The sequence below is a fragment of the Scyliorhinus canicula genome, chromosome 7 (assembly GCF_902713615.1).
Source record: "Scyliorhinus canicula chromosome 7, sScyCan1.1, whole genome shotgun sequence".
Classification (NCBI taxonomy): domain Eukaryota; kingdom Metazoa; phylum Chordata; class Chondrichthyes; order Carcharhiniformes; family Scyliorhinidae; genus Scyliorhinus; species Scyliorhinus canicula.
In genome coordinates this window covers 168,502,845-168,527,077 of record NC_052152.1, presented here as the reverse complement: position 1 = coordinate 168,527,077, position 24,233 = coordinate 168,502,845, and the positions used below count along the sequence as shown (strand labels likewise).

General features: G+C 44.1%; 1 protein-coding gene across 1 annotated transcript in view; it reads right to left on the bottom strand.

The window, feature by feature from the left end:
* The window catches only part of nsfl1c (NSFL1 (p97) cofactor (p47)), a 42,336-nt gene that overhangs the window by 10,930 nt on the left and 7,173 nt on the right, over nt 1-24,233 (bottom strand). The window contains exons 4-7 of the mRNA XM_038803234.1: nt 22,326-22,491; nt 16,041-16,133; nt 14,867-14,976; nt 6,921-7,058 (exon numbers count right to left, since the gene is read on the bottom strand). Coding sequence (XP_038659162.1) covers nt 6,921-7,058; nt 14,867-14,976; nt 16,041-16,133; nt 22,326-22,491 — 507 coding nt within the window. The remainder of the gene's footprint in view (nt 1-6,920; nt 7,059-14,866; nt 14,977-16,040; nt 16,134-22,325; nt 22,492-24,233) is intronic.

Genomic DNA, 24,233 nt, shown 5'->3' with positions numbered 1-24,233 from the left:
TCCCATTACGCCATTGCCTCCCTTTCCTGAGGCACAAGTGAAACATTCAATCGATGGAAGTAATGTAGAGAAGGGCAAAGGGGGACTGATTCAAAGGAAAGATCAGAAAAACCTCAAGATTCCTCAGCCAACTTGAAAGAAGGTGAATGGAAAAGAACCACACACATTTGATACAAGGTAGAACAGAAAAAAGGTTAAATCAAAAGCAGTATTTCAAGTCATATGTTGATAACAGGTCAAGAAGATATAGATACAAACTGGTAGAATTCTGGAGGCAAACACTTCAGAATTATTTAATTGCAACTGTGTGTGTGGAGGTGGGGGTGAAGAGAGAGAAGGAAGAACAGAAAAAGATAATACATTTCTAAAGAAGTCAAAAGGCTTCTCTTGTCTGAAACTGCGGAACAGAGATTCATATGCCATGCAAATGAGTGGATGTGATCAAAAAGGTCGGGGGCGGGGAAATAATTGGTTCTCTCCTGCTCAGTCTCTCTACTACGCACCTACTTGCATCCTCAGGCTGTCTTATATCATGACAACACATTACGATATTATTCCACTAATACTTCACATTCAATCTTCCCTGATAACCAGCTTTACTTTTCTATGTACTCAGGTGAGGACAACAATGCAGTAGGTAGAAGGATAGAATAGATACTTCTTCGGCCCAAGATGAACCAAACAAATTGCCAGCAGGAAGCTGGGCAAAGAGTATGAAAATATAAAGATAACATAATAGGAACAAGTTTTCAGGTACATGTATGGAGCATAATTACTATTAACAATAGGATACTACGAGGCCTGGATAGAGGGGACATGGAAAGGATGTTTCCACTTGTAGGAAAAACTAGAACCAGAAGGCACAACCGCAGACTGAAGGAACGATCCTTCAAAACAGAGATAAGGAGTAATGTCTTCAGCTAGAGGGTGGTAAATCTATGGAACTCTTTGCCACAGAAGGCTGTGGAGGCCAAATCACTGAGTGTCTTTAAGACAGATAGATAGGCTCTTGATTAATAAGGAGATCAGGGGTAATGGGGAGAAGGCAAGAGCATAGGGGATGAGAAAAATATCAGCAATGATTGAATGGCAGAGTAACTTGATGGGCCGAGTGGCCTAATTCTGCTCCTATGTCTTATGGTCTTATAAAAACTGTACGGAGTCCAAAGAGGCTCCACAAGGAAGTTATTGCTGAAGAAGCTGGTACTGAGTTAACAACATAGACACTGATCAGCTGCACTTCTTATAGAGCTGTGGGTAAATGGCTTGTTTCAGCAGGGAAGTAAGCAATGGCAACAATTTGATGCAATTCATATAGATGAAAGCACATCAATGCCAGTATTGGATCGGAAGTTTAGAACATAGAACAGTACAGCACAGAACAGGCCCTCCGGCCCTCGATGTTGTGCCGAGCCATGACCACCCCACTCAAACCCACGTATCCACCCTATACCCGTAACCCAACAACCCCCCCCCTTAACCTTACTTTTTTTAGGACACTACGGGCAATTTAGCATGGCCAGTCCACCTAACCCGCACATCTTTGGACTGTGGGAGGAAACCGGAGCACCCGGAGGAAACCCACGCACACATGGGGAGGACGTGCAGACTCCGCACAGACAGTGACCCAGCCGGGAATCGAACCTAGCATAAATGCTGTGAAGCATTTATGCTAACCACCATGCTACCGTGCTGTGATAGGAAGCTAAGATAAAGATTATTGAGATGAAAGATAAATTAAAAGTAGAGATTCAGGAAAGGAGTTGCAGGTAGAAGGGCTGAGACAGTTCAAGACTTTTCCACCAACGTTAGTAAAGGGCAGTGAATGCACAAGAGTTCAGGGCAAGAAGGATTGAATGTTTCAGAAAGGAAGAAGCCCAAAGCAGATTGCAGCGATAAGAGTGGGGCAGTGATGAAGAAATTAATAGACAAAGATTTTAACTATAAATGTATTGAGGGGCAGTAAACAAGTGAAGACCAGCAAGGATAGGGAAGAACAATCAAAGCAAAATAAAAGTGGCTGGGTTTAAATTCTAAAGAGGAAAGGATAGGAAATTAGCACTCTTGGAAAGACTGGGGCTGATGAGATTTGCAGTAATGCAAGGCTAGAGGTAACGGCAGAGGTGGGTGATGATGTTATGGAAATGGAAGTACCATTGGTGAGAAAAAGGATGCGGTTTTAAAATTCAACTCCGGTTTGAATAATGCTGCAAGATATGAGCAGCAGACCAGGTTAGTGAGAATGGTCAGAGTGTAGAGGGCCCAACGATGTTGACTGAGCTGGAGGAAATTGCGACTCTTGCACCTTGTTCTCCCTGAAGAGACACTAACGACCCCCTATGAACTGCCAAAACCAAATTCAAAAAGAAGTATACAACGGTCACCTTCATTTCATAACTCAGTTTGGCCAACCGGAGTCTGCTCACCTGCTAGGATGAAGGGCCCTGCAACCTTCCTTTCAATTATTCATGGTTGGGGCATTGAACAATCTTGGGGATCCAGGCAAGGAATACACATCCCCTATCAAAGACAACGTGGGGAGGTGGGAGTCGCGTGACATGGACCCATTGCCTTGTGAACTACAAGCTGTCTGCCATTTTACCATCTAAAAAGCAGCATTACAGAAAAGGGGTTCTGCTCACATCTACCCATTTGTACTAGAAATTTGTACTATCACCTACAAGACGGATTCATCTCTGCATGCCTCTGATCATAATATGAAGTCAATACCAATGGAAAAGTGATTATACAGCATCAGTTTTTAGCCTGCTGACATCAGTGCAGGAACATCTCACTGAAATTTTGTCTTGGGCTCTGGAACCCACAATCAGGCACCATTTATTTTTTCTGTGGTCTCTGCGCTGTAGATTTTTATTTTCTCTACCTCTCTATGAACGCAAAAGGGGACAATATTGCAATCCATCTGCTCCATAACACAACCAATGAACAGTACAAAGAACAGTTTTATTACAATTACAAAGCACTGCAGATTGTCAGTGCCCTTTTATATATAAACAACTTTATTCTTTCTCTCCCCGTCCCGACCACAAAAGTGAAATTAATGCAACAGCCTGACAACAAAACAGACCTTTCTCCTTTTGCTGAAGATGGCAATCTGTATGAAATTATTTGTGTTGTATAAACTCTCAAACCTTCTGTAGCTGAGAAATTGGATTTGGAAAACATTTTTGATTTCTGTAAACTTAAAACTGCTGCTGACTATAGAAACACAAGTGATCCATATACGATATGAGTCAATCAAGTAGGTTCTTTGTGGCAGCACAGTGGTTAGCACTGTGACAAAGTGGTTAGAAATGCTGTCTCAGTGCCAGGAATCCGAGTTCGATTCCGACCTCAGATAACGGTCTTTGGGGAGTTTGCACATTCTCTGTACCTGCGTAGGTTTCCTCCAGGTGCTCCGGTTTCCTCCCACAGTCCAAAGATGTGCAGGTTAGGTGGATTGGCATGCTAAATTGCCCCATAAGTGTCCAAAGGTTGCGATGGGGTTACAGGGATAGGACGGGGGTTTCGGCATAGGAAGGATGCTCGAGGGGTAGGTGTAGGCTCGATGGGCTGAGTGGGTTCCTTCTGCACTGTAGAGATTCAATGATTATGTAATGGTTACAATCAATATTCCTTCCAAGCTGTACAGGTGCAAGACAAACCAAAATTGGCAACGTGCCACACAGGAAACAAACAGAAATGCTTTTTTCCAAAATCTGCGCATGCACAGCCGCATGTCAGTCTTAAAAGGGATCATGTGGTGCAACAAATTGGCTAAGCACAGAAAACAAAAAAGTTAGAGGGAATACTGATTGCAATGCTTCCTGTATTAAAAATATTCCTTTTCCTGTGAAAGCTAATTTTATTCGCACTTATGCCTCAAACAATTCACATAAAGCAGCCGATGCCAAAAGTTTGAGCAAATTTCATGACTCAAAGAATGGTACAAAAGGAACTAAAGTTACGTTAAATATTATATTGTAGATTATCAACCCTCAGTGTATTCACAGTGGCGACATTTTCCAAAATGGTACAATGTACAAAATAAAAAATTTGCAACCTAGAATTCATAAGATGAAGGAAATAAAAGACTGCTGTACGTTTTTCTAAAACATTGTTCCTCTACTTATTCTGCTAGTCTTGTACTAACTACTGCTGGATCAGTAATACTAGTGCAAGTCACATCCTGACTCCCCAAAGCCTGCCCATCATCTACAAGACACAAGCCAGGACTATGACGGAATACTCTCCACCTAACAGCAAGTCTTTTGGGACTTGTGGAAGGAAACCGGAGCACCCGGAGGAAACCCAAACAGACACAGGGAGAATGTGCAGACTCCGCAGACAGTGACCCAAGATGAAAATAAAAGACATTTTATTGAAGTTTTTTTACTTGTACTTATCATGTCAATTCACAAGAATATCAATGTAAGGGAAACTTCAAATTATGTTGTACAAGTAGAGTGCGCCAATTGGTTAACATGTGGGCTCTAGAGGCATTGCCATGGAGAATGCAATGGAAAATGTAGAGTACCCAATTCATTTTTTCAATTAAGGGGAAATTTAGCATGGCCAATCCACCTACCCTGCACATCTTTGGGTTCTGGGAGAAAAACCCACACAAACACGGGGAGAATGTGCAAACTCCAAATGGCCAGTGACCCAGAGCTGGGATCGAACCTGGGACCTCGGCGCTGTGAGGCAGCAGTGCTAACCACTGCACCACCATGCTGCCCGATAATGCAATAGTTGATAATAATGCACAGTTGATTGCCGGGCATCATTTGAAATTTAAACCTGGCAGCCTGATGATTGGTCAAGACATTGCCCTGAAAAGTAAATCAACAAATGGCTGTCACTTATTTTGTTTAGCTGAAATAGGCAAAATGTGTGTACATGTTCTATTTGTTTGCATAGAACTGGGCCTGTGCATTATATGTAGCATCGAGTACAGGCAAATGTGCCACACTGCGAGCCTGACTGACAATCTTAAATTGGTTGTCAGCATAATCTTTAGCACACAGATTATTTAGCCAATGTTGTCCAATCGCTGAAATTGCATCTATATAGAACATAGAACATAGAACAGTACAGCACAGAACAGGCCCTTCGGCCCTCGATGTTGTGCCGAGCAATGATCACCCTACTTAACCCACGTAACCGGTATACCCGTAACCCAACAATCCCCCCATTAACCTTACACTATGGGCAATTTAGCCTGGCCAATCCACCTAACCCGCACATCTTTGGACTGTGGGAGGAAACCGGAGCACCCGGAGGAAACCCACGCGCACACGGGGAGGACGTGCAGACTCCGCACAGACAGTGACCCAGCCGGGAATCGAACCTGGGACCCTGGAGCTGTGAAGCATTGATGCTAACCACCATGCTACCGTGAGGCCCCTTGTCGGACACTGTTTTGAATTTTGCAAGCACAGGCTGATTGGGTGTGGTCTGTACCTTGCCCATTGCAAACAGCAGAAGGGACATGCTGTTTGATATAATGTTTGGGGCATACGGCCTATATAAGTAGCATCACACTGACACCGAAATTCACATACCACATTACTCGTTTGTGTGATAGGCAGAACACATTTTTTGGCTTGACAGAAGTATCCCGTTAGTGGCAAATATCAATCGTGTTGCTGCTGGTTTCACCTGTTGCTCAAATTCCCTCAGATTACCCTAGAAAGCCAAGGTATCAAAAATTTGATCAACAGGTGAGGCTGTTGCTACGTTGCAGTTAACAATATAAATGGTATTGCCACTAACAGGATTCTCTACCAATCAATCAGCACTCTTCTCATATAGAGTATGCATTTGTTGTTTCCCTTACATTGGTGTACTTGTGAATTGTCCTGGTGAAAGTTCTGTACTACCAAATGATTATTTGCACCTCAACATATTGATGTATTTCTCTTGGAACCCTACTGCCCACTAATTACTGAACCTACCATTCAACAGAGATTTCATCCCTCAGAAGGCCTTAACCAGACAGCTTGGCAACAAAGAAAGCAATGAATAACTTTAATTTGATTCCAACCGTTCAAAAATAAGAGCTGGCTATTCAAAGCAGAGATTTGGAGAATTTTTTCTCAAGAGGGTCGTGAGTCTCGAACTCTCTTCCTCAAAAAGGCAGTAGAAGCAGTCTTTGAATATTTTCAAGGCAGAGCTAGAACGATTCTTGATAAGCAAGGGGGTGAAAGGTTACCAGGGTAGGCGGGAATGTGGGGTTGAAGTTACAATCAGATCTGTATGATTTGTTGAATGGCAGGGGTTTGAGGGGCAAAGTGGCTTACTCCTGCTCCCAATTCATATGTTTGTACTAACACCACCAGAGCCTCGAAGTACTGAATTTCCGTACTCTGTCATTTTTGGACATTATTCACCCATATTAAAAATAGGTGCAACGTAAACACAAGCTGCTGTAGCAAACATTCGCATGCAGGCAACATTCGTTCGGCTAACTGGCAACATTTGTTCAGCTAACCAAAGATAAAGAGATCAGAAACTTGGGACAGATCCTAGAATCATAAAAAATCAAATTTCTTACATCAGTACTAACTGAATACAAGTTAACAAGTTAGTGAAATCAATTCCCATCGTCCTGTAAAGCCAATCAGTACAGGGCTAGCTGTTTCATTCTGCATTTTGGGTAGATAAACACAATGAACTCTCAAACTCATTTCACCTGAACCTTCCCACCAGTGAGAAAAGACTCCCACTTCAATTTGGTCTACTCCCAGATGTAAAAATGACACGGAACTCAACATCACTATTTCCAATTACACTGCTTCACACAAACGAACTGCAGCAACTTAACAGTGAATCACATTTAAATTAATACCACACGGGTGGTAGAACGGGTTTAAAGTTTTGACTTAAATAAAATACTTGTGCAAGGTTACTAGATTTACCTCCCCAACTTCTGTCCTTCTCCTCCAAATGCCTTAAACACAGTCTTTGATTTTACAAATTCTTGATCTCTGTGGTCTTCCATGTCCAGGTTTACCTGTCCACCTCGGGCCAATCTTCGCAACTCCAGTGGAATCTCACTGTGAATAGCAGAATGAAGTACACTCAATTAAAAATGAAAAACATCAGGGACTGAAACTTACTCAATGCTCCACATAAAGAAAATATTTTGGAATTGCCCTGAAAGCAGGCAACCTTAACTTCCAATCAGCTGCACATCAATACCACCAAAACCAAGAGGTAAGAATTCTCAGGGATAGGTGAGAGACTAGCTTGATTGAAGTAATTAATGTACTAACTAACACATGAACACACCTTGGCAGGTGGAACAAAACAATGATATAGGGAAAATAAGTAACATTCTTTATACTTCTTCACATGAGCAGCTGGTCAAATAAAATAAGTTTCAATTTTGTCAGCAAGCCTATTACCTATAGTTGATCAAGCATTCCAGAATAAATTGGATCATCCAAACCTTTTAAGTTTTGCTCTGGACTGACAGAACCTAGATCCTAGTAAGAGCTCTAATCAACAGTACTGACAAGTCCCTCAATGATACGCAGTGAACAAAATTGCTAAAATAGCACTCCCTGCCTAGACCAAAGAAAGCTTCAAATTATCCAGTTTACTTTGAAAATTAATTTGACTACTGCAAGGGGAGGACAGAAAAATGTTTTGCTAAAATTGATCATTTTCATTTCCTTAAAACTGCTTTCCATCTCTACAATAAAGAACACGGACCAGATATGGCAGAGGGGATGAGGTACCCTGAAAAAGAATAAAGTGCCATTTCTGATGCACTTATTGAAAAAAAAGATTCAAAATGCAACGGTTTAGATTATGAGGACAGAATACATAACGAGGCTTGTATTCAGTGGAATGTACAAAGTTAAAGACGATTTGATTGATTTTGCAATGAGCTGAAAGGTAGAGAGAAATATTTTCCACTGGTGAAACAGTCCAGGAGAAAGGGACCCAAATCAGAGCCAATCCATGTTGGGGAGAGGTTAGGAAACGTGCCTACACACAAAAAGTGTTTGGAACGCTCCCGCACAAAAGTGGTAGATGCTAGTTCAAGTAAATACTTTTATTTCTGAGAGTGAGCATTATTGCTAGATTAAGGGTTTTAAAAAGATATGGAACAAAGCAGGTGATGGAGTTAAGGTGCAGATCAGCCATGATCCCAATCAATAGCAGGACAGGATCAAGAGACTGAATGGCCTACTCCTGTTCCCATGTTAACATAAAAACTTTTGGTTAGTAAACATTAGACAAATAAGCACAGTTTTCAGTTAGTGCTCATTACTACTTCCATTAGCTGATTCAGAATCAAGTAATAAAAATAGAATATAGGAGGAGGCCATTCGGTCCTTCGAGCCTGCCACACCATTCATTATGATCATCCAATTTAATAACCTAATCCCACTTTCCCTATATCCTTTGATATGCTTCACCCCAAGTGCTATATCTAACTGCATATCGAAACCATACAAATGTTTTGACCGCAACTACTTCCTGTGGTAACAAATTCCACAGGCTCTCCACTTTCAGGGTAAAGAAACTTCTTCTCACCTCAGTCCTAAATAGTCTACCCCGTATCTTCAGATTGTGACCTCTGGTTCTGGACACCTCCATCATCAGGAACAAACTTCTTGCATCTACCCAGTTTAGTCCAGTTAGAATTTTATAGGTTTCAAAAGATTCTGCCTTTTCTTTTGAACTCGAGCGAATGCAACCCTAACCAACTCAATCTCTCCACGTACATCAATCCCCCATCCCAGGAATCAGTTTGGTAAACCCACTCCCTCTACAGCAAGAACATCCTTCCTCAGATAAGAGATCAAAACTGCACACAATATTCCAGATGTTGCCTCACCAAGGCCCTGTACAATTGCAGCAAGACATCCCTGCTCCTGTATTCAAATCCTCTAACAAAGGCCAGCATACTATTTGCCTTCTTTACCACCTGCTATACCTGCATACTCACCGGTGTACAAGGAAACCCACGACTCGTTGCACATTCCTCTCTCAATTTATGGCCATGTCTCATTTTTGCTACCAAAGTGGATAACCTCACATTTATCCAAATTATACCGCATCTGCAATTCATTTGTCCACTTACTCAACTTGTCCAAATCACACATCCTCCTCACAGCTCACCTTCCCATCTAACTTGGTGCCATCTGTAAATTTGGAGATATTACATTTTATTCCCTCTTCAAAATCGTTAATATTGATATTATGAATAGCTGGGCTCTAGGCATCGATCCCCGAGGTACCCCACTAGTCACTGCCTGCCAATTTGAAAAAGGCCCGTTAATTCCTACTCTTTGTTTCCTGTCTGCCAACCAGTTTTCTATCGATCTCAATACACTACCCCTAATGTGCTTTAGTTTTACATGCTAATCTCTTACGAGGGACTTTGTCAAAAGCCTTCTGGCCCCTCCTCATCAACTCGACTAGTTACATCCTCGAATAATTCCAATAATTTGTCAAGCATGATTTCCCCCATCATAAATCCATGCTGACTCTGCCTGATTCTGCCACTACTTTAGAACAAAGAAGAAAAGCACTGCACAGGAACAGGCCCTTCAACTGTCCGATCATGATATCCTAACAAAAAAAAACCTTCTGTCCTTAACTCGGTCCGTAGCCCTCCATTTCCTCCCTATTAGTGTACCCATCCAGATTCCTCATGTTGCTAATGTGCCTGCTTCCACATCCTCTGACAGTGCGTTCCAGACACCCACCACTCCCTGCATGAAAACCTTTACCCGCCCCCCCCCTTGTAATTGACACTTTCACCTTTGGAAAAAGCCTCTGACTATACACCCTGTCTATGCCTCAATTTTGTAGACCTCTCTCAGGTCTCCCCTCAGCCTCTGTCTTTCCAGTGAAAACAATCCTAGTTTATTCAACCTCTCCTCATAGCCAACACACTCGAAACCAGGCAACAATATCCTGGTAAACCATCTTTGCACACTCTCCCAAGCTTCCACATTCTTCTGATAATGTGGTGACCAGAATTGCACGCAATACTCCAAATGCGGCCGAACCAAGATTTTATATAGCTGCAAGATGATTTCCTCTGCAAACGTACTAATCAGACCACCCACATTTTCCACCAGACCATTTATATATACTACAAACAAAAGAGGTCCCAGTACTGATCCCTGTGGAACATCACAAGCTACAGATCTCCATTCTGAAAAACACCCTTTCACCCCTACTGTCTTCTATAAACAAGCCATTTCTGTATCCATCTAGACAGCCCATGCAAATCCCATGTGATTTGAGTCTTTATACCAGTCTGCCATGTGGGACCTTGTCAAATGTCTTACTAGAGTCCATATAAACTACATCCACAGTCCTTCCCTCATCAATATTCTTGATCACCTCTTCAGAAAACTTGAGACCTTCCCCATAATCTTCAAAAAACTGAGACCCTCCCCATACAAACTATGCTGCCAGTCACTAACTGGTCCATTTTCCTTCAAATGTGCATATATCCTGTCCCTCGGTATCTTTTCCAAAACCTCCTCTGCCACTCATATCATCGTAGTTTCCTTTCTTGTATTTCAGGACCCGGAATTGTTTGTTAGGTAATTTCAGAGGACAGTTTTAAGAGTCAACCAAATCGCTTTGGGTCAGCATGGTGGCACAGTGGTTAGCACTGTTGCCTTACAGCGCCAGGGACCCGGATTCAATTCCGGACTGGAGTGACTGTGTGTGTGGAGTTTACACATTAATCCCATGTCTGGGTTAGTTTCCTCTGGGTGCTCCGGTTTCTTCCCACAGTCCAAAGATGTGGTGAGGTGGATTGACCATGTTAAATTGCCCCTTAATGTCTATAAAGGTAAGGTGGGGTACTCTTTCGGAGGGTCGGTGGAGACTCGATGGGCTGAGTGGCCTCCTTCTGCAGTGTAAGATTCTATTCGTGAACCAGATGAGTTCTTACAACAATCAATGACATGGTCACCATTACGGAGACTAACTTTCAATTCCAGATTTGCTAATTGAATTTAAATTCCACCAGCTGTCATTTGAACCCATATCCCCGAGGGGATGGTCAAAACAGATTCAATAATCACTTTCAAAAAGAGAATTGAATAAATAAAACACCGTAAAAAGGGACATTGAGGAAAGACCAAGAGAGTGGGCGAATAGTAGATCTATTACAGAGCTAGCACATACATGATGGACCATGGTGTTTTGTATCATTGGATGATTCTATTAGCCTGGACCTCTGGATTACTAGTCCAGTGACATTACCACTACATAGTCTACCCTGGAAGTCCTTCCTTGTAGTGAAGGATCATCGAGGGAAGCCTAGCCATACTGTATTTTGGCAAGTCTTCATTCACTAACACACCGAACAGCTTTGGGACAGTTAAAAAGTGTTTCACGGTGTTAGTGAATGAGTGTGTGAGGTATGTGGGTAGAGTGATAGGATGAGTAGGATGCCAGCTGGGTAAGGTGGCAAAGTCAGGTCAGCTGGGGGCCAGACAGTCATGGGGATCAGTTCTATAGCTACCCAGGAGTTAGAACTTCTTTTTCCCGAACGTTTCTGGATAACTATTCAGATAAGTAAGTTAGAATCATCCGAAATCGCCGATCCTCAACTCAGTTGGAAACTTTTTCACAGTCAGTTGGGGCATAGATGCAGGGGAATTTCCCATTGGAAGTCCAGACTTTCCAGGCAATTTCCATATAGGTCAGTATGTCAGAACTTCCAAGGAGTCCCATAGTGCATCTTAGGGGGTACCTTTGGGATATGACTATCCTGAGATTGGAAGTTCTGGGCCAAAGTCTGCAATGGCAGCAGAGTGAAATGTAAAGAAATGCATTTATTTATGCAGTGACTTGTTATGCCACTTGATGGCCCACATTCACAAAATGCTGCATCTTTCATCACAAACAACCCAGTTTTCTGTCTCAAAATTTCCCCATGTTTTTACTAGATGTATTGGCCAGGTAAATACATTTTGCTCTTGCAGCAAGATTTATCGGGGAACAATCAACTTAGAAAAGTTACTTTGGTTACAAATACAGAATATAGATGCCCAAGAGCATACTTTATACAACTGAATTGTAACATAGCCATTTGTTTTTTCTTTACAAACAATTTTGAGGTATTTTAGGCATATAGAAAAAATGATATTGTACAGCACAAACAAAAAAATAAGTCAAGACACAAATTCCACATTAAACATAATGCAAACCACGGCTCTGGTAACGCACGGATCTGCCTCAATATCCCCTATTCTACTCTACCCTAGCCCCCCCCACCCCGTCCTCCCCCTGCTGACGCTTACTCCTCTGTGAAGAAGTCAATAAATGGCTGCCACCTTCGGGCGAACCCTTGTAGCGAACCTCCAAGGCGAACTTGACTTTCTCCAGGCCAAGAAAGCTCGCCATGTCCGATAGCCATACCTCAGCCCTCGGGGGGCTTCGAGTCCCTCCACGCTAACAGTATTCGTCGCCGGGCTACCAGGGAGCAAAGGCCAGAACATCGGCCTCCCTCTATTCCTGGCCTCCTGGGTCCTCCGAAACCCCAAAGATTGCCACCTCCGGGCTCATTACCACCCCAGTTTTCAATACACGGGACATGACATCTGCGTATCCCTGCCAATACCCCCGAGTTTAGGGCACGACCAGAACATGTGTACATGGTTAGCCGGCCCTCCGGCGCATCTACCACACTTGTTCTCCAGCCCGAAAAATTTACTCATCCGGGCCACCGTCATGTGTGCCCGGTGCACGACCATAAACTGGATCACGCTGAGCCTGGTGCATGTTGCGGCCGTGTTTACTCTGCTCAGGGATTCTGCCCAAATACCGTCCTCCAGCTCCCCCGAGCTCCTCCTCCCACTTAAGCTTCAGGTCCTCGGTCTGCGTATCCTCAGCTCTCATTAGATCCTTGTAGACGTCTGAAACTCTACCCTCTCCCACCTCTCCCCGAGAAACTACCCTGTCCTGCCTCCCCTTCAGCGGGAGACGTGGGAAGGACGGCAGCAGTCTGCGTACAAAATCCCTCACCTGCAAGTATCTAAAATCATTCCCTCTCGTCAGCCCAAGCTTCTCCTCCAGCGCCCTAATGTTCGGAAAGCTCCCTTCCAGGAACAGATCTCCCATCCTCAAAATCCCCACCCTCCTCCACAGTTGATACCCCCCGCCCCTGTTCTTCGGGGCAAATCGGTGGTTGCCGTAGATTGGGGTCCACACCAATGCTCTTACCTCCCCTACATGCCTCCTCCACTGGCCCCAGATCCTAAGAGCCGCCAACACTATCGGGCTGCTGGGGTACCGTGCCGGCGAAAGCGGCAGAGGTGCCGTGACCAGGGCTGCTAAGCTAGTGCCCCTGCATGAAGCAGCCTCCATCCGCTCCCAAACCGACCCCGCACCCACCATCCATTTCCTTATCATCGCTATGCTGGCCGCCCAGTAATAGTTGCTGAAGTTCGGCAACGCCAGCCCTCCTTCTCTTCTGTTCCTTTCAAGCATCACCCTCTTCACCCACGGGGACTTCCCTGCCCATACAAATCCCAGAATAATTTTATTCAGCATCTTAAAGAAGGACCGCAGGACAAAGATGGGGAGACACTGAAAAACAAACAAGAACCGCGGGAGAATCGTCATCATAACAGTCTGCACCCTCCCCGCCAATGACAGCAGGAGCGCACCTCACCTCCTGACCTCCTCCCTCACTCGTTCCACCAGTCTAGACAGGTTGAGCTTGTGCAACCTGCCCCAGTCCTGTGCCACCTGAATCCCCAAATATCAGAAACTCTCCCCCACTAGCCTGAACGGCAACCCCTTCAGCCTACTCTCCTGCCCCCTCGCCTGAATTACAAACAACTCGCTCTAAGCCATGTTCAGGTTGTATCCGGAGAACCGGCCAAATTCCCTCAGGGTTGCCATAAAACAATCCATCCCCACCATTGGGTCCGATACATATAACAGCAGATCATCCGCGTACAATGATACTCTATGTTCCACCCCCCCCCCCACGCACGCGGGACCAGCCCTTTCCAGCCGCAGAAGCTCTCAGTGCAATTGCCAGCGCTCTATGGCCAGCGCAAACAGCAGTGGTGAGAGAGGGCAGCCCTGTCTTGTCCCACGGTGCAATCTAAACCAGTTCAATGTTGTCCTGTTCGTCCTTACACTCTCCTCCGGCACCTGATACAATAGCCTGACCCAGTCGATGAACCCCCCCCTCCCGAACCGTCCTAGTACCTCCCACAGATAATCCCACTCGACCCGGTCAAAAGCCTTTTCAGCACCCATGGCTACCACTATCTCTACCTCCCTACTCGCCGGGGGCATCATAATCACGTTGAGCAGCCTTCTTATGTTGCCCACCAGCTGCCTCCCCTTTACAAACCCGGTTTGGTCCTCCACAATTACATCTGGTACACAGTCCTCAATTCTGGTCGCCAGAATCTTGCTGTCTACGTTAATCAAAGAGATCGGCCTGCATGACTCACAGGCCTCCGGGTCCTTATCCCGTTTCAGAATGAGCGAGATGGTGGCCTGCGACATCGTCGGGGGTAAACTCCCTCTGTCTCTTGCCTCGTTAAAGACCCTGACCAGCACCGGCCCCACTATCCCGGCAAATTTTTTGTAAAACTCCACCAGACACCCGTCCGGCCCCGGGGCTTTACCCGGCTGCATGACCTTCATGCCCCCCAACACCTCTTCGATCCTGACCAGGGCCCCTAGTCCATCCACCAACCCCCTCCCCACTCTTGGGAAGGTCAGTCCGTCCAAGAATCGCCTCATCCCCCCCCGGTCCCCCGGGTGGTTCCGAATTGTACAGCTTCCTATAAAAAGGTCCCTAAAGGTAACATAGCCATTCGTGACCAGATTTGTGAAACATGACACTTACCCTCGCCTAATAGCTTCTAGGAATTGGGCATTGGCAGGGTCAGTGTAATTTCTCAGCTCACCGTCATCAACACTGAAACCACTTTTCCAGAGCTTCAGTATAACATGAACCTGTTGAACAGCATTCAGAAAGAGATGGAATCCAGTTTTTTTTTAAAAAACAGTGCAGTCTAAATAATTCTGTCAAGATTCTGACAGGCAAACTGATTTCCTTGTCTAATTGCCAGTATTTACAGGTGCAAAACTCCACAAAACTAGTTTCAATTTATTGTAACATCACTGCCCTATAAACTGAATGAGGTCATGGGCTGCACATCAGCAATATTTTAAACAGTATCTGATCTAAGTTAAGCAATGGAAGCAACAACTGAAAATAAAACAAGCAAAGAATTCAAGTTTAATTTGATGCTCACATTAATTACAAACTTAAGTGTTCGTAATAAGTCACTTACTATTTTACGCTAAACAGTAACATTTCCTACAACATGGGTCATACTACGAGTGTAATGAAAACATTTCAAAGAACTGCATTTAATAAGCTTCCTCCCTCCTCTTTTTACAGAGGTACAGTAGACTTGTGCATGCAGCTGTGCGCTAATAACTCAGGAGTCAAATTGGAGAATGTTTAGGCTAATAGAAACCAAACTGGTTTACTCCTTTCAGGAGGAGCCTGCCACCCGTCTGGTCTACATGTGACTCAAAGCCAAACTATGCAGTTGATATAAATGCCTTCAAGACAACTGGGGATGGGTAATATATCCTGTCTCATGTGTTGCCACATCGAAAGAATCAAGAAAGGAGAATACGGCGGGGAAATACCTGCCAACTTGAAATTGGAGGGAGCACTCAAAGCTGGCTAGAAACCTAATCAGATATTTTTACAAAATTGAAACATGCTTACAGTGCTGCAGCATTTACGTATTATTGTGACTATTAGGGGGGAAAAAAGAATAATTCTACAAGTGTTTGAACTGAAAGGAAAAAGGTTCATAGAAAATTCATGATGCACAGGGCCAGCTACAGCCTAGAGAGACCAAGAGCAAAATATACAGACCAACCTAACAATTAAAAAATATATTTCTAATCTATCAACATATATTAAAGTTGTTTGAACTGAATGGTTTATTCAGGACTTTTTAAGCTGAAGCCAGAAAACACCCCTTTATAAAACTCACATCTTGTGCGGTCTCTGGTCTCCTCTCTCCTGTAACATATGCAGACTGTTCACCTTCAGTTGCTCCCAAACGGTATCCACCACCACCAAATGGCTTTGAAAAAGAAAAAAAATTATTTTCACAGCTTGGTTAAAAAAAAAAAATCATTGAATATGGAGTCTGCCTTCTTGTGTTAAGGGAAACGCAAAACCTTTAAAATCACAGCAGCAGTATCAAAAAGTTACTTTTCCTCACTTACACAACTAAAATTAAAAGTTAACATATCAGCAAAATGTGTTTAGACTTAGGGAAACGTATACCACCCATTACGGCATTGTTCAATTCCAATCAATATTAAGATAGCTGTAAGTGGGGTGTTACAGTTGACATCAGCAGCTTTGGGTTGAATTGGAAAGGGGCCAGGAGGAGAGAACATGGAATATAAAAAGAAATACACAATGCCCATTCCTCCATTCCTTTTCTCTATTCAGGAAATCTGGTTGGCAAATGCTCATGTTCGAACATTCAAGGAACAGATTTGGCTACAATGTCCCAACAAATCTTTAATGTAGAAGCACCTCAGAATGGACATGTCGAGCAGTAAAGAATAAAATAATTTGCATAAACATCTTTTACAACCACAGTTTTTAAAGCCAATTGTAGAGCAGGGGATTAGAGAGCAAAATAAATAGAGCTAAAGGTTGCACCACCAGGAATGAGGAGATTGGGGATATACAGGATGCCAAAAATCACAGGGCCAAAGAACAAAGAGTGAGAGTTTACAAAGATTGGGTTGAAACTGCCGATTTTGATTTCAGGCGACATGGAAGGAAGTTAATGAGTTCTTATAGTCTTCAAAAAAAAAGAATGACGCACTGGAGAAGTAGTGAAAAAGGTTCAGGAGAAGACACCAGAATGGAGGAGGTTATGCCAATCACGAAAGGTTCAACAATGGGGGCCTCTTAAGGAAGACTCGGGGAGGTCTTTAGGATTATGAAAGGATGGACATAGAAATGATGTTGCTCCTTGTTGGGGAGATCAGAACTAGGGGCCACAAATGTATTCAAGATAGTCACCAACACATCCAATGGGGAAATAAGGAGAAATCTCTTAACCTGGAAATATGCAACTCGTTACTGGTTGATGTGACTAGCATCCATGCATTTAAGCAGATGTCAGATAAACACAAGGGAGAAAGAAACAGAGATCTGTTGATGGGATTAAATGAAGAATGGGAGAAGACTTGGACACTTCTCAGACACTGAAGCAGTTCACATGCAAATGCAGCAAGACCTAGACAATATCCAGCCTTGGGGCTGACTAGTGGCAGGTAACATTTGCATCACACAAGTGCCAGGCAATGACCATCTCCAACGAGAAGGAATCAAACCATTGCTCTTGGACATTCAATGGCATTACCATCACTGAATCCCCCACTAACAACATCCTGGGGATACCATTGAATCATGAACCAGAAACGATCTGGAGTAGCCATATAAATACTGTGGCTACAAGAGCAGGTCAGAGACTAGGGATAAACTTATCAGTGGGTGTACCTCCACGACATGGACTGCAATGTTCAAGAAGACAGCTCACCACCACCCTCTTAAGGACAATGGGCAACAAATGCTGGCCTCGCCATCGAACCCCAAATGCCGTAAAATAATTGGTTTGTTTTTTTTGTTTTTTTAAAAGGAGCACAAATACAGGCATCGCCTGTTGCACTGAATGAACTGTTTCGGTGCGTACATACTGTGCAATCCTACATAATGAAAATCTTCAAGGAGATTGGGGATGAGTGTTACGTGTTGACTAGGATGGAGACAGCAGAGTTCTGAATATATTGGAGACTTTGGAAGATTAGCATAAATGAAAGCCTGTAGGCAATGATAAGAAAAGCATTTAGAAAAGAATAGATATGCAAATCTTCTTCAAAATCATTTTAAGTGGGAACTTCCGGTGACGTCATTTAACAACAAGGTGGCGTTGAAGGGAGTGGAGGAGGCCTCGTCTCGGTATGAGGACCTGTTTGCCTTGCTAGAAGCAGAGTTTCTGTTGGTGGCAGATAGCAATGGCCTGAGGTTCAAGGTGGAGGACCTGGAGAACAGGTCATGGCCTCAGGTTGGTGGGGCTGCCAGAGGGAGTGGATGGCTCGAAACTGACCCAGTATTTTGCCGAAATGTGTTTCGATTGGTGGGAGGGGACGAAGTGCTCGCCCCTCCAGAGCTGGATAGAGCACCTCGGACACTCGGGGAAAGCCAAGGCCGAACGAACCACCGCGGAAGGGATAATCCGCTTTACATTTATCAAAGGAAGGGCAGGGGCTCGGAGTCGGCAAAGAACATTTGGAATATCGACTGGGACAGGAACACGGTGCGGATATATCAAGACATTGGGACGGAGCTGGCGAAGTGACGTGCAGTCTTCAACATGGCGAAGGCAGTGTTTTATAATAAGGTTGTGCAATTTGGTATGGTCTACCCGGTGCGACTGCGGGTCACAATGGACTACTTCTTTGACACACCAGAAGAGGCAGTGGCCTTCATCAAAGGAGAAGAAGTTGGACCACTGTGAAGAGAACTATTTAGGACTGTGTGTATGTAGGGGGAGCAATGAAGAGGGCAAGAGTTTTTTCCCCCATTTAAAGGCTTTGGGGGCCAATTTAGTGTTCCTGCAAGAATCCCACCTGCGGGTGTGAGACCAGATCAGGTTGCGGAAGGCCTGGGTGAGTCAGCTCTTTTCACTCTGGGTTTGACAGCAGGGTTTACGTGGAGACTGATTTGGGGGGGGGGGGGAGAAGAGTCATTATGTGATTGTTAAAGGTACGCGGGAGGGGGAGGAGAAGAGTCATTATGTGATTGTTACAGGTACGCTAGAGGGTAGGACTGTGGTGTTGGTGAGTGTGTATGCCCCAACTTGGGACGATGACACGTTTATGAGATGGTTGTTGGCTGCTATTCTGTAATTAAATAAACGGAAACTGATTTTAGGAGCGTCTTTTAAATTGAGTTTTGGATCCAAGATGGACCGCTCCAGGCCTAGATCGCTGGTCCCTTCAAGAATGGCAGAGGTTCTAGAAGCACCAATAGACTTGGGGGGGGGGGGGGGGGGGGTGCATAACGTATTCTCAAGGATCAACTTCTTTGTTATGTGTAGGACTCCCATTACTGAGGTTAAGAGCGCACGTCACGGGATTAAGAGCATGGAGTTTTTGGCTATGGTCATCTCTGACCACATGTGGTGGACCTGAGGTTGGAAGCAGGGAGGGCGTAGTGTATGGGTTGGAAGCTGGATGTGGGACTTTTATTGGTTATGGGGTTTTGTGCAAACATTTCTAGGGCCATAGGGGGATATGTGGAATGGAACGACATTGGGGGGGGGCGCAAGATTTTGGTGTAGATAAGGAGTATGCGAACTACCCAACACCAGAACTTAGGGCATGCAAGAAGAAATTATTTGACCTACTATCCACGGTCTGGGTGGGGCGTCAGCTGAGGCTCTTAAAGGGGACGGTACACGAGTACGGGTAAAAGGCTTGCCGCCCGTTTGCTCATCAGTTAAGGCAACAGGAGGCTGCAAGGGAGATTGTGCAGGTACGGGAGCAGGGGTGTGGGCTGGTTTCTGTCCCGGAAAGGTCAATGAGGTGTTTCAGTCCTGTTAGGAGGGGCCCTATAGATCGGAGCCGCCAGAAGAGGAGCAGGAAATGATGGAGTTCCTGAAGGGATTGGAGTTTTGTCAGGTGAGGGAAGAGCTGCGGGAGGTGCCGATAGGGCTGGAAGAGGTCTGTAGGGCCTTGGAAAGATGCAGCCAGGGAAGGCATCGGGACCAGATGGGTTCCTGGTAGAATTTTATAAAAAGGTTTGTGGATCAGCTGGCATTGTTGATTTAACGACTCATTGGTGTGGGGTGTCAGCCAGAGAGGCTGGGGCCAGGGTCCGTCTCCCTCCTTATGAAGAAGGACAAGGACTCCACAGAGTGTGGGCCGTACCGCCCAATTTCTTTACTTAACATGGATGCAAAACATTTGGCCAAGATCTTGGCGTTGAGGGTGGAATCCTGTCTCCTGGAGGTAGTGGGGAAAGACCAGACGGGGTTTGTGAACGGTAGAAAGTTGTTGTCTAATGTGAGGTGATTACTTAATGTGGTTCTCACAGCGGCACTGGGGCCAGATTCAGAGGTAATCGTGTCCCTGGAGGCAGAAAAGGCATTCAACAGGGACCTACCTGTTCTAGGTGCAAGAGAAGTTTGGGATTGGTCTGGAATTTGTGTCATGGATGAGGTTGTTATATGATGCACCGTCTCCAGGCATACAAACAAACAACTGGAGTCCAGGTCATTTGGGGCATACAGGGGAACGAGGCAGAGATGTCCAGTGTCCCTGTTCTGCTCATGATGATTGAACTGTGGACAATCACTTTGAGGGCCTTGGATAGGTGGAGAGGGATCGTGAGGAGGGGGAGCAAGGGTTCAGCTCTTTTTCAGGGTGTCAACTGAATGTTGGGTAGTGAGTATTTTGTGGTTAGGCTTTCAAGGGGATAAGCTAGGTTGGTACAATTGCTGTTCCATCTGGCGGGGACTAGTTTTCGTCCTTTGGGAGCCCAGGTGGCTCAGGACGGGGTACGGCTTTGCAAGTTCAATTTTAGGAGTCTGGTGAGCATGATTAGAGCAGATCTAGAAAGTTAGGTCAGCACCACACTGTCCAATTAAGGAGCAATTTAGTGTGGCCAATCCACCTTTCCTGCACATCTTTGGGGTGTGGGCGTGAGACCCACGCAGACATGGGGAGTATGTTCAAACTCCACATGAACAGCGACCCGGGTCTGGGATTGAACCATTGTGCCACCCAGCCTCCCATTGTCGTTGGCTGGCCGAGTTTAATATATCAACATATGTATCTTGCTATAATTAATGTTCTTGTTTCAATGCCTCCCAGTTTTCATACCAAAGTCATTCTTCCAGGAGATGGAGTGGCTCATAACTGATTTCATGTGGGCAGAGAGTACTCCTCGGATTTGGGGAAGGATTCTACAGGGGGGGGGGGGGGGGGGGGGTTGGTGCTGCCATACCTGATGTATTGTGCAGTTAATGCAGTGAAGGTATTAGGGTAGTTTGGGGATCACAAGCTGTTTAGGGGAGGGTGGAGTTGGGGTCCTGTAAAGGGATGAGCTTGGAGGTGGTGGCAACGGAGTCTTTGCCATTCGCCCCAGCAACGTATTATATAAACTTAGTGATGGTCTCCACTTTAAAAATATGGTGACAACTCAGTCAATATTTTAAGTTGAGGACGGTGTCAAGGTAGCCCCCGTCTGTGGGAACCACTTGTTTGAGCCAGTGAAATTGAAAGCTACATTTGGAGGGGTGGAAAGGCAAAGGGCTGGAGTGGTTGAGGGATTTCTGCACTGCAAATGCTATGATTCTATGACTTCATTCTGCACAAGGCCGAGCCCGATTCAGCTTAAGGTGATATTTAGGGCACACACTCACCCAAAGCCAGGGTAAGCAGATTTTTTGACGAGAAATTCACTAAAGGTCGAAGAGAAGGGCGAGCGATGGTTGAGAGAGCCTACTCACAATATGCACCTGTTCTGGTCCTGCCCTAAGCCGATGGTTTTTTGGGAGCGCCGCAGAATGGTTGGGTGATTTGATCGACTTCTTGTACCTCGAGGAGGTCACGGTTACGGTGAAAGGGTCGATCGATAGGTTCTACCGTAGATGGCGGACGTTCATATTGCATTTTAAAGAGCTGGTCACTTTAGCAGCGGGGTGGTATTATTCTTTTTGATTTTACGCTGCTATTGTTATTATTTGTGATTTGTACAAAATGATAAAAAGTTCAATAAAAATATACTTTTTAAATATTATGGGTTTAACTCCAATATCTTTACTGATTTGTAACCAGAAAGCATTCTAGTCTTGTAGGAAGTCTGGTACCTTGAGGCACATTTCTGCAGCACAAATATCAAATTCTGCATCAGAGAATAAGTATTTATGACTCGTCTGTCCAATTTAGAGTTATCAATATAAACAATTTGAAAATAAGCCCTCAATTTTAAAAAATAAATCACCACAGATGAATTGGAATCACAAAGGGTTATTCGCTCTTTTCCAATTAACGGAAAAAAACTTGACAATGAGCTGGAAAATCGCTCAGGAATAAAACGCAGAGTACTTGACTCTGGACTATAAAAACTTAGCACTGTGGAACAAAGGATGACAACTATGAATCAGCAATTATCATCCCAGTTACTATTATCAGCCTGCAAACAACCCCAAAGCTCCCTTGGTGGCTTTTAATACTATACATACTCTAGATTTGCTGGATTCTCCAGGACCTTTGCCAGCTCGCTCAACAGCAACCGCACCATGTTCCTTTGCCCCTTTAAACAGATCTTCTACAACTTCATTAGAATTCTTCTTTTTTGGAGGACCAACAATTTGCTGGCCACTTCTTTCAGATCCACCAGCATAAAACCTTTAAAATAACAAACATATATTTAAAATCATTATGCAGCAACAACCTCAAGGGAACATGAAACAGCTTCATGATTTCAGTACTATATTGATGAGTACAGCACTTTGATAGGATAAAGCAAACCAAACAATTCCAACTTTTTCCTTTCAGTACAATTTGTTCAATGGTATATTCCAGATGTGACAGCTCACTTAATTTCTAACAAAGGGACATTATGCAATAATCTTGCCATTACAGGGCTGGTCAATGAATTAATGCTGCCACAAATTGTAGTTGCACAAGTACACAGTAAGCACTAAGTTTTAGCACTGAACAACTTACAGAACATAACTTGCAAACATAGTGACTCCTCCGCTACACAAATACGAAGCCTTAAAGCTAAAACTACAAATGCTCAATACTCATGTTTTAAAGCCAATAAAGCAGATTAATGAATAGCATTTAAAAAAAAACAAGACTTATAAAAACTGCATGGGGCAGACTTAAGATTGGGACTCTCACAATATTCTATCAAAAGGATGTTTATTTCCAAGTTGTGACATCCTTTATAATATTGAATCCGTCCAACTCCACTCCATAACTCCACCAGCAAGTGGGCCAAAGTTTTAAACACACTGAAAAAAAAATCATGCAAGCAATATAACTCAGTCCATGCAGTGTGAACCCGAAGAAGCTCTACCTTCGCAATCTTGGAATTGTAGAATACAAAGGGATAGATTTAAATCCACAGGTAGTGGAACATAGCACTAAAATAAACCGATTCCTGCATTTGTTAACAGCTCCACGTGATTTTGAAACTCCCATAAAATAGATCAAAACGGTACTTAGCAGCTTTCTAAAGGCTACATAGGAAAAATATAAGTTACAGTAGTTATGACAAACTAACCTTAGTACCCTAAAGATTGATCACTATGTCCTCAAAGAAAAAGGGTGAAAAAAAAGTTGAAGGATTGTTGGTCAAAATTACATAACTGTGTCTGAATACAATTTGAGTTAATGCTCATCAAATTAAATATACCACACATGTATTACCTGAATTGAACAGGTCCCTCCATATTGTTACCAACTAATAGAGTAATGAAACATATACAAAGATCTGAACATTAAGAATCTACAAATAAAAGAGTAAGAATCTACAAATGAGCATGTTTCCCATTGGTAAATAACATGGGGCAGATCCCCATTGGGTTGGTAAAATTTGGCAATGACAACCACCTCAAAGATTAAGGTGAACAAGTAGGGGAATGGTACAGGCCATAATCCAGTTCCATAAGAACATAAGAACTAGGAGCAGGAGTAGGCCATCTCGACCTTCTAGCCTGCTCCGCCATTCAATGAGATCATGGCTGATGTCCACTTTCCCACCCGAACACCATTACGAATTGGAACAAATTATCAGGACATTCTCTGGTGTACACTTTAGTCGATGATTCATTGCTCATCTTATAAACAAAGTAGGAACACTGAACAATTGTGTCAACAGTCTGTGCCTTAACACACTAGAATCATAGAATGATAATCTTCAAGAATAATAATCTTTATTGTCACAAGTAGGCAATGAAGTTACTTTGAAAATCTCCTAGTCGCCACATTCCGGCACCTGTTCGGGTACATAGAGGGAGAATTCAGAATGTCCAATTCATCTAACAGCACGTCTTTCGGGACTTGTGGGAGGAAGCCGGAGGAAACCCATGCAGACACAGGGAGGACGTGCAGACTTCGCACAGACAGTCACCCAAGCC